The following is an 11,067-nucleotide window of genomic DNA, read 5'->3' on the forward strand; positions in this document are numbered from 1 at the left end:
AGATATGAGCCCAGAGGCCAGAAATGTATTTAATTTGTTATAATTCCTGGTGAAGATAGTTCAATGTCCTGACTCACACAAGGCGGTGGTCTGCTCTAAGCATTTAGGGGACCATGCATGACGTGCTCTCCGAGGTAGTATGATCCTGTAGCTTTTCATCCACACTAAATGGTGGCTGCCCCCAGCTCCATATCTCGTAGGGTAAGTTGTTCTCATTGCACTCTGTGCCTCTCTGTGAGTACGTTTGCTCTTCAAATGGCACGAAACTGAAAGCCGTGTTAAAGTCAGTGGTCTCTTTTGATTACTGCCTATTCATATATGTCCATGAAGTTTTCCAGGGATCAAAGTGTGGTCTTGTAGCCAGATACCATGCTGGGAGTGCAGTTTGCTTTGGTTACGGTTATTTGACCTGAACTGCAATTCCTACGGTAATTGTCTCTGTAGCAGGGTTTTGAAAGCAACAGCAAAATGTTGTCCGATGAAGTTATGGTCTAAGAAACCAAATGTGTGCTCTGCATTACAGCATCAATAAAAGGCAACATAAAAATCTTAATGTTGCAGTGTGAATAGTCATACAGTCATAATAGTCAATTCCTCTGGGCTCCCTGTGAGCTTGTGCAAAATGCTGCTTCCTAGTGTAATTGTAAAATCCCCTTGGTATCTATAAGAAAATTCACATGAGGCCTTTTTGGCTTCTTGTGGGTGCAGTGACAGATTCCTTTACTCATTAGTTTGCTTTATACAAACTGTGTGTTTCTGTGTGTTTAGGGGACTGACAAGAGCATGATCAGAGCAGAATGATACTCTAGAAACAAATGCATCCCAAAGGTCCACCCACCTCATGCATCCAGGTTGCTGCTCATTGTCCTTCCCAGCAAATAATTCCTCCTTCAGTGAAGTAACTTGCAGATTAAAGCTGACTGTCTGAACAAACTGAAGGAAGAGGAGAACAAAAGCAGTCTTATTTTCAACCAAGGAGGAAAATCTTTCCTTCGGTTTTTAGTTGTGGATGAGCATCTGAGAGAAGATGCTGGTATGTGATATGGTAACCACATTGTCACTCACAACAGTGATGACAGCCAGAGCAGCAAGGCCATCTCTGCTGAGGACAGTGTTAGTGTTCCTAGCTGTGGAATGATCTCAGCTCTATCCTTTGCATTCCTAGACAAATGGGAAGATGATGAGAAAGATTCTGTTTCGTGTGCTGCTCAGCAAAGTTAAAGCAGGTCCAGCTAGATTCCCCCCAGCCTTCATCACGGGTTCATTTTCTCATTGCCTTGTGAATTGACAATGTGTGTTATGGAATTCAGTGTCAGAATAGGTTGACTCCAATGTTACCATCTTTATCTAGTGATTTATTGGTACTTTGTCTTGCTATGATGCATCTCAGTAGAAGAGGCCAAAAGGTTGGCAAACGTGGCAGACCGGATTACTCTCAACTCGCACATATCTGATTACTTCTACTTTAAGTTGAGCTTTAGGCAGGTGATTCTGGATTTAGTTTTACGGAGATGGGATAATTCTGGGTATTGCGGTATTGATGTTGTGTGCAAGGAGGCAGTTTGCTCAGGATATGGGATTTTAGCTGTTGATTGTTATTTAAAGGTCTAGAAAAACAAACATATAAATGTATACATTTTCCCAGTGTAATTTCAAATAATTGTCTTAATAAAGCTCAGTATAACTGACTCAAGAAATGACAAGTACATGCATCCCAAGTATTTTGTCAGTTTGTGTTTTGAGTGAGGTTAATCTGAAGATCTTAGTTGAAGGTCTAAATTGATGCTGCTGTGGACAGAAGTTGTCTCTACTAAGTTAATAATTCTGTTAAACAGTTCACTTTGATACTTAAAGGCTTTTTTTTTGAAAAAAATTCCAAGATTTTTTTAATCTTGGGATTTTTCTGAAAATAATTTTAACCTGTATAAAGTGAACATTTCACTCTTTAGGCCTCTGCCTTGTGAACAGAGTTACCAAGAGAGCTTTAGCCCAGCTTTGTGGTGTGCTGCCTGTGTAAGTTTCAATTCTCATGACAGTGAAAGTCAGCCAGCAAAGCTCAGGGAGATTTATTTCCAGCAGCCATATCGAGCAAATGAATGCAGGTGGTGTGAGACTATGACTTCAGACATCCTCCCAGCACTCTGGAAGGCTTATGTGGACTTCTCATGAGACTGAAAACAAGAAATGGGATTCACAAGGGTAAAGTGCAGGTGCTGAGTAGTCACAAAACAGCATGTGGTTGCGATGACACTGTCCAAACCCCAGCCATGCATCTTGGACAATACCTGCATGACTTGGTTGTAAGCTCTTGCCCCAAGGAGCAGTGTAAGGCCCTCCTGGGGTCCCCAGCTGCACAGCAGAGCCAGGGGAAGCCTCACACCAAATCTGCTTCTAGGTACAGCCAGGTGGTTTAGCCCTAGCCACTGATGAATTTACCCAGGCTGATTTTGGACTGTGCTGAATTGAAGTGCTTCACTGTGACCACTGAGACCTCAGAGAGGTGGTCTCCACTGTGGACCATGGCAAGCATCTCTGAAGTGTTTCTGATTCATCAGATGAATTTGCAATGGGGTTTTTTTTCCACAGAAACTCACATTGCTCCCTGCACCTAACCAGAGTAACCTATGCTGAAGTTTAATTTAACATGAAATTCTAATTATTCTATATAAAAGCTCTCATTGCATCTGCTGAAATCTATACATTTGTAGATTTCTGTTCTTAGTGTAGATGTAATTCACCTTTATTCTTGGGAGGATATTTCAGCCTTAAATGTCATCTGGGACTTCATTTTTATGAATGTCATAATTCCTGTAAAGGGCTTAGAACTACACCAGACACAAATGTAACCATGTCAGTGCTGTTCAACCCTGATGTCATATGAGCTGGCTGCCCTAGTGGAAAAGTCTTTTAATGGTATCTCTTCACTTTAAACAATAAAGAGTTTTCTGGTAGATTATATCCTAGGGTTCTGCCTTCATTGTCAGAAAATATTAGTAATGGAAGCACTTAGAATTTTAAGTTCATTGCTTTTTAAAATAAGGAAAAAAAGTCTCATAAGTCGTGCTCATTACTGATTTTTTTTGCTGTGGATAATTTTCTTTATGGTCATACTGAAGAGTCAGCCTTGTGCTAGGAGTTATGTGAGTACAGAGTTGCAGAGTACGCAGTGGGTGTGAGGGCTTGAGCAGAACTGAAGTGAAAGTAGAGAGAGAGAGAGCACGCAGTGGTGATGAAGGTACTGGTGGGAGTAGGTGTGATACACACCCTGCCTGGTGCAGAAAGTCAAAACTGGTCTAGTGGTTGAATGACTGTTCATGGGTTATTCGATTGCTGCTTGTCCTGTCCCCAGACTGTCCTTTCCTTGTGTCACACAGGCTGGTAAAGAGGGGAGTCTATAGTACTGCAAGACTGGAATGGAGTTTTGCCAGTGCAGTCTTGGGTCTGAGGGAACAGGTGGCCTCCAACCAAGCCCTGTTTTGTTTTAAAGTGTTTGTTTTACAAAACTATGCCATTTTATTTACTGTTTTAGGCAAATAAATTTGTATCTTTCCTCCTCTTTCATCATTTCAAAGGGCGATCAGAAGTACCATGGCAGCCACTGCCACCAAGGCCACCCGTGCAGCCCCATCCTGGCATATCGCTGCTGCCATCAAGGCCAAGGATACAACCCCCTCGACACAGGACCCCCCTCCAGCCACCACAGCTGAGACCTCCTCCACGCCCAGTGCTGCCAGGGTCAGGAGTTGTGCCACTTCTGCCTGGAACAACCGGGATCATCTTGGAGACTGGAGAGGCAGGGCCTCCTGGCACAGTTTTGATGTCAGGAAGAGGACGGCTTAGAAGTGCAGATGGTCAGGCTGGTCAAAGTACCATGCCCATTGCTGAAGGGTATGCTGGAGCACCAGGTGAGAGAACCAAACTGGTAGTGAATCACTCCCAACTAAGTGCGATGGACATGCCAAGTCTGGCTAGAGAAGTGACACTGAGATCTGTTGTGCTTTACCAGCCACTTTTACCTTCCTTACTGTTGAGAATGGGTTTACAGCAGAGATGATTTGTGAATGGGCCTTTGCAGCCTGCAGCTGGCTATAGAAGTAGGAGAAACACATTCAGTGCCAGTTTTGTTGCTTTTCCAAGGCTGCACAAAGCATGAGGTCAACAGAACTGGTAACTACAGCAGTCTTTGCCACTAGGGAAACTTAAATTATTTTTTTCTTTCCATAATTCTTGCAGTGGATTTAGTACATTGAAGTAATAACTTGGTTTTCTTTGCCATGACCACCCCAGTTTAATGATAATTGAGCATTTCATAAGGGGTACTGTTTGGTAGCTATTTGGGTAGGTTGCTGTTCAGTAACCAAGGATCTTTTCAGAAGACTGCAGTGATATTGGTCATAATGAACTCTGCTATGTACTGAGTCACACATACTACTTCTCCTTTGTAGGATATCCAAAGTCGTCTCCTCCTACCACGGACTCACAAGGTAAGGTGATTGTTTCCTAGAAATCTTCACACAGGTGTTTAATGTTTATTTCAGTCCCTGGAAAGTCATGGTTGAAAGAAAAAAAGTGCTGATTTTTAGTATTTAAGTTTAGCATTGAGGAAAATCTGACCGATTTTTGCTATATGTATGCATCAAAGCAGAACCTGCATACTTTACAAATATGGGGCGGGGGAGAAGGGGGTTAGGTTTTGAAAAATAATTCATCTTGGGTTCTTGTTACTTACTTCAGTGTGTTTTTTAAATACAAAGGGTTTGTAGTTTCTAGCAAATGTTTGTACAGACCTTTTTATTTGCCTTTTAAATGTGAAAATAAAGATATATTTCTGCCGATTTTAATATTTCTTTAATAAGATATGAATAAGGCCAAGACTAAGATCTTGAAGAACTGTCAGTGCCTTAGCGGAGTGCATGAGTTGGTTCTCCTCTTGGGAGAGTTTCTGGCTTTGTTAGAATCACCAAGGCTTGTGTTCCTTACTACAGTGAAAGCAAAAGTGCTGTCCACTAGCAGCCACAGATTAAAGGATTCAAAACACAGTTTTCTTGGTTTGGTAGGGTGTTTTTTATTTTTTATAATCGTTAATATTGCAATTCATTTATAGATTTGTATGACATGCTAGTTGGCCTTGATAAATACGTTGATTAGGTGTTGCCAGCCCTGCAATTTCATACTTAAGATATTATCAAACCCTGGGGAATGGTATCCTCGATCAAAGTGAATATTTCCACACCCTCTTCAGAAAGAATGATTTCATCTAAATTTGTTTGAGGAAATACGGGAAATAGATGGAAATAAAACATAAGGGCTTTATGGAATCCAAAATCCTACCCTTGGGACTTAGTTTGATGGCCATAACAAAATCACAAAAACACGTTGTAAAGACTGGTCTGGGGACTGACAAAAAAAGAGTTGTAAAGAGTTCACACTGTAATTCTGATATTTATACATTCTAATTAAAAATCCATCAAGCCTTAAAGCAATGTTTTTGCATTTGGGGATTGGTGGTAAGAACAAGCAGCAATAGATGAGGTTTCTGGAAGAGGATAAGAAGTAAAGAAACATTAATTTATCTTGATACCAGCAAAGCAAATATAGATGTCTAGATTTCTGTGATAAATGGATTTCCTGGGGGTTTTCTTCCACTTTGTACAATTTATTGCAGTTTATAGGCAGCAGTATTTTAATAAGTTTATGCTAAAACTGTGTGAAACAGTGGCTGGATGTTAGAAGTGTTGAAAAGGCAGGGTGAGGCAGGCAGTGCACCCGTCTGCTGCTTGGTGGAACATGTTGGTGGAACAGTTATCACCCTGGGATCCAGGGAGAGGTGGGCTTCGCCAAGGAGTTCCTTTTCCTGATCTGTGTCCCTGAAGAACTATCTAAATATAAGATATACCTGCTGATCTGTCCTTTAGCTTCCCCCCAAGTGCCTTGCAAACCTTAATGACAGGTGCAGTCAGAAAACAGAGAGGCTAGAATGGTGCAAAGAGCTGTTAGACTTCTGTGGAGTTGGAGCATTTACATCCACTATCCCTAATCTGGCCTTATGGCTGGATAGATGGGCCGAGACCAACGGCATAAGGTTCATCAAGACCAAGTGCTGGGTCCTACACTTTGACCGCGATGAGAGACTCTGGAGAAAAGTTTGTGTCTTCGTAACACAAGGAGGTGTCATCCCCATCAGAAACACTGTGACTTAGCAGAGCAGTTTCACTGAGCACTGGCTCATGGAAATCAGTGTGATGCTGTGCTGCATGGCCATCCCATAAGCAGAAAAGATGTTCCTGCAAATGAGACATTAGGGTCAAACTGAAGTATTAAAAAATAAAAAAGTGAATCTGACAAATCCTCCTTACTTGCACCATGTTCAAAGGAAATCAAAAGTGCCTGCTGGTGAATCAAGTACTTATGGTCTTTCTTCGGTGTAGGTCCTTGAACAATCTTCATTCCAGTTGCTGAGCAATTGTCAGCAGCACCATCACACTTATTTTTTCTCCTTTCACCTTGATGGCAAATGCCTATGCTGTGTGCTGTTTTGTTTTGCTTAGTATTTTTTCTTCTTTTCTGTCCTTCTGACCCTTGGGCTCTGTGGGAGGCATGAACTGTGCTGGGAAGTCAAAAGAGAGGTGGAGAACCAGAAGTACAACTAGCAGATGGGTGGAAGTAGATGTAACCTAATAAGGGCCACCCATGCATCTTCTGTAGTTCTTTGACTTCCCAGAATGCATTACGTAGCTTAGATCGTCAAGAACAGACATACCTACTCCTTATGTATCTATATATATAGAAAGATACAGATATATCTATCTCAAGTGAAACCTTCTTGAATGCATCTGAAGTAAAAAGAGTTTTTTCTGCCCCTAGAAGCTGTAAAACTGGGGTTGAATCTTTTGTGAAACTTTCTGTCTGCCTAGCAGTTTCCTCATCAGAGCTGTGCCTGTGGTTCACCGCTTTTAAATGTTTTAAAATTTTTCTTTCTGATGTTAATACTTCCACAACACTGACTGCTTAAGTGAAAGTAGTTTTCAAGCCTGGACCTTCAAGCTGAACTTTGATCTTTGCATGAAGGAAAGTGTTTTCAAGGGGGGACATGTAAGAGAGGGTGGTACATCCCTCTGTAAAGTTCCGCAAAACACTGCTGAGCTGTTGGTAGGAATTGTGAAAGCTTCGAACAGGCACAACTCCAGCTGGAAGCAGTGAGGAGGGTAAGAGAGCACAGACACAGTGTGTCTTCATTGCTCCTCCTTATATTGACCCCTGAACTGACCTATAGGATATTTAGACAGTTTTAAGATTTCCACTTTGAATAGATACATATAGTGTGCTAAACCAGGCTGCAGATCTGAAACAATTTCAGCAGCATAGCAGAAAATAGTTATTTCTAACAACTGTTCTAGCAATTAGTAAGGAAAATCTTGAAGGAAGTTGTAGCAAACCAGGGCAGGAGTCACTCCCTTATTCAGATGACAGCAATCCACGCAGGACTATAGTTGCTCCAAAGAAAGAGGGCAGTGTTTATGGGCAGACAGCATATACTTGTGCAGTGTGACTGCAGGGGAGAGAAACCATTTGAGTGAACCAGTAAGAAGTAAGTTGAGGTGTGTTTTCAGTTGATTTGAGTCCTGGGGTAAGCATATACATAGAGATGCTTTCTGTAAGTAGTGTGGTGTTAAGGTGGTGGAATTCTACAGAAGCTGCTTAAGTAAGTAGACTTCCAGCAATTAATGTTGGTCCTTTCAAATAACCTCATCTTAGCTTACGGGGCACCTGCAGGCACACTGGCAGGCAGGGGTAAGGAAAAAGGGCTTCTATCTGTTTTCTGAACATGAGACAAAATGCTGAATGAGATTTCTAAAGATACAGGAGGCAGCTGGTTACCAGCCCCCAAGGGAAATCAAGGTAGTTATTTGCCAATTCTGAGTTTGCAGGCATGTCTTCCTCTTGCCTTCCCCTCCCACTCCCCCATGCTGAGTTATTCAGAAAAAAAGTGGATAGGGTAGCAGAGCATTTGTATATCTACATTTTAGGAAAAGTTTTGACACCTTTAAACTTCAATTGTTAAGTGTTATAATCTGGATTAGATTGGATATTAGGAAAAGCCTTTTCACCCAGAGGGTGGTTGAGCACTGGAACGGGCTCCCCAGGGAAGTGGTCACAGCATGAAGCCTATCAGAGTTTAAGAAGGGTTTGGACAACACTCTCAGGAACACAGTGTGATTCTTGGAGCTGTCCTGTGCAGGACCAGGGGTTGGACAGGTCTCTTTCAATTCTATGATTTCTTTCATATTCTGTGATTCAATGAATTGAGCACTTGTTGCTGATGGGCACCTCTGATTAAGAGGGAGAGGGGAAAGGCAAACATTTATTTTATGGAAGGCAGAAGGAGCAGGGTGAAGCAGCAACTGTGGACAACTTTAAGGTCATTTGTTGTTTACCTAATTGCCTGAACAAAGCAACAAGAATTGACTACTTCTAGCAGTGTGTACTGCCTTAGGGGAAATCTTTAAAGGGAAGGTAACTAAAATGGGACTAATAAGTGGTTGAGTATTAAGTATTTTCTCATTAAGTCAGTCTGTTAAAAGTAAAGATTTGTCTTAATTGTCCAAATTGTATTTCATCCAGCCTAGTCTAACAGCAGTGTTAAGCTAGTAAGCAGATAGCCACTATAAAGTGCCTAAGTGTCTTTTTGATCTGCTGAGAAAAGGAAAAAAAATTGTGAAGTGAAAATTCACCCAAAAGGGAAGTGCCAGAGTGAGAGAATAGCCTCTTTGCATTAATACTGGAATGTTATATATTCTTATATCTCTTTTTACTACCCTTTGGCAGAGAAGGTAGGAGATCTAAGCTGTGTGTAGCTTCTCAGCATGACCAGGAAAGCTGGCGTGAGCCGAACACCTTTAGCACTTCTGTTGCCATTGTGATAGTGACAGAGAGTGGAGATGTTGAAGGGCAACCTCAGTCCTGAAGAAGGACTTTGGCAGAAGCATTGTAGAATTGAAACGTGGCAGGATTTGTAGAATTTCATTGTAGAATTGAAACGTGCCAGCATTTAGAAGCCATGTACTATTTGCTTAGAAGGGAAAAAAAAAAAAAAAAGACTGTGGCCAACACAGGAACTTTATGGTGCTCAGTAAATTTTATGGTAAGACACCTGGGACCTGGGCCAGCAATACGTATTCTGCTAATTCTGGCATCCCTCAATTGACAGGATTAGTCTAAGGGGAGTTATGTGCAGGAACAGAGACATTGGATTATAAACCATCACAGGGAAAAGGCTGTGTTGTCATCCTGATGTGATTCTCACTCAAGTTGTTACTCATTTTAGGACCTGCTGCTGCTGCTGCACCCTCTCTGGTGTCGTTTTCTGCTGGGCTCACACAGAAGCCTTTCTCCAGTGATGCTGGCGTGGTTCACTTTAACAAAGTGCTTGTGAACGACGGGGACTATTATAACCCCAATACAGGTAATAGCCAAAGGATATGGACCCACAGAGATGATAGACTGGCAGTAGCATGGGTTTCCAGGGTTTGAGGTTATCTCAGGTCTTGCTGGCACATTGAACAACAAAATAAGTCCATTTAAACCAGACACACCGGGGTAGAAGCCTCCTGTGGATGTGGACAGACACACACTTTGCCATGGCTGGTTTTCCACAACTGCCCAGTACTACTGAGGCCCATCTCACCACTATGTCTTCTCTGGCAGCACAACTGATTGTGCTCCTCACCCCACCACAGGCCAGCTGAGCCCAGGTAGCAGAGGTGAGATTCCTCCCTAACCCTTAGTTACTAATCCTGATTTCACTGCAGCTTAGCCAGCTGGGTCACCCAGAGGAAAGGTGGGAGTGTCTCACACTGCCTCTCCAATGGCCATCCCTGCAGGCTGCCTCCTTCTCAAGCAGGGTGTCATGTCACTTGAGGGTGTTAGGTGGGCCTCAACCTACTGGGGACTTGCACAGCATCCAGCTGTGCACACCTTCATCCAGCTCCAAGTCATGGGAGCTGCTTAGGCCAGGACGTTTTTGAATGTTGACAAGACCTGGTCATGTCCTGGAGGACAGGTGGGCTCTAACACAAAAGCAGCACTCCTTTGTCTTCATGACCGTTGTCAGTTTATCTAGGCCGACCTTGTGCAGTTACCTGTACGTAGCAATGGATAACCCAGGTAGCTTTATGTTTGTCATTGTGCTTAGAGAGGTCAGGTGTCCCCATTTTGAATAACTCTGAAAAGCCGTCTCTCTTCTGCAGGCATTTTCACATCACCATATGAAGGGCGCTACCTGATCACCGCCGTGCTGGCCCCAGAGAGAGATGAGTATGTAGAAGCAGTGCTATCCGTCTCCAATGCAAGTGTGGCTCAGCTCCACACAGCTGGGTACAGAAGGGAACTGTTGGAGTATCACAAACCCTATTCGGGGAAACGGACCTGTGGTGGTCCTGGGACGTTCCACCTTGTTCTTCACCTCAAAGCAGGAGATGAAGTAAACATTGTTGTAACGGGAGGCAAACTGGCCTACACAGACTCTGACGAAATGTACTCCACATTTAGTGGAGTTCTCCTTTATCCTTCTATTTCTCATGTTTAGGTTTATCTTGAACAGGAAAGAAGGGTAAGATACTCAGAAGAAATTAAGTGTAATAAAGTTCAAAGCTTTAATATATTCAGTTTATATATTTGATTTCAGTGATGGGTTTATAGTCTATACAGAGAACTTTTCCTTGTCCTTTGTTTCCCAAGGGAGCTACAAAAGACATGTTTCTGTAGCTAAATGAACTCCTTCCCAAGCCCTTGACCTGTACAAGAAGAACAACTGTTTGAAAGGTACATTCTCAATAGACGCTTCTCCACTGTGCTCTTGCTGTTCCCTATTAAATTGTCTTTGCCATCTTCTCCCTAGTTTTTCAAATTGTCCCTAGTATATAAGAGTTTACATCTTTGCTTAAGTTTACAGTTCCGGTCAGGTATTTTCATGTTTTCAGTAAAGCAGGGCCAAGAAAGAGAAGTTGTAGCGGATGTGATTGATGACTTTTTATTCCTTGTGTTACTGAATCATGTGCGTTTGCATAA

At 42.4% G+C, this 11,067-nt stretch overlaps 1 protein-coding gene across 1 annotated transcript in view; it reads left to right on the forward strand.

Annotated features, from left to right (window-relative positions):
* EMILIN2 (elastin microfibril interfacer 2) overlaps positions 1 to 11,067 on the forward strand; it is a 31,247-nt gene extending 20,180 nt beyond the window's left edge. The window contains exons 5-8 of the mRNA XM_027711334.2: positions 3,573 to 3,905; positions 4,446 to 4,484; positions 9,326 to 9,463; positions 10,248 to 11,067. Coding sequence (XP_027567135.1) covers positions 3,573 to 3,905; positions 4,446 to 4,484; positions 9,326 to 9,463; positions 10,248 to 10,585 — 848 coding nt within the window. The 3' untranslated portion in view covers positions 10,586 to 11,067. The remainder of the gene's footprint in view (positions 1 to 3,572; positions 3,906 to 4,445; positions 4,485 to 9,325; positions 9,464 to 10,247) is intronic.

The sequence above is a fragment of the Pipra filicauda genome, unplaced genomic scaffold (genome assembly GCF_003945595.2).
Source record: "Pipra filicauda isolate LSUMZ 115617 unplaced genomic scaffold, ASM394559v2 scaffold301_size890592_pilon, whole genome shotgun sequence".
Lineage (NCBI taxonomy): Eukaryota > Metazoa > Chordata > Aves > Passeriformes > Pipridae > Pipra > Pipra filicauda.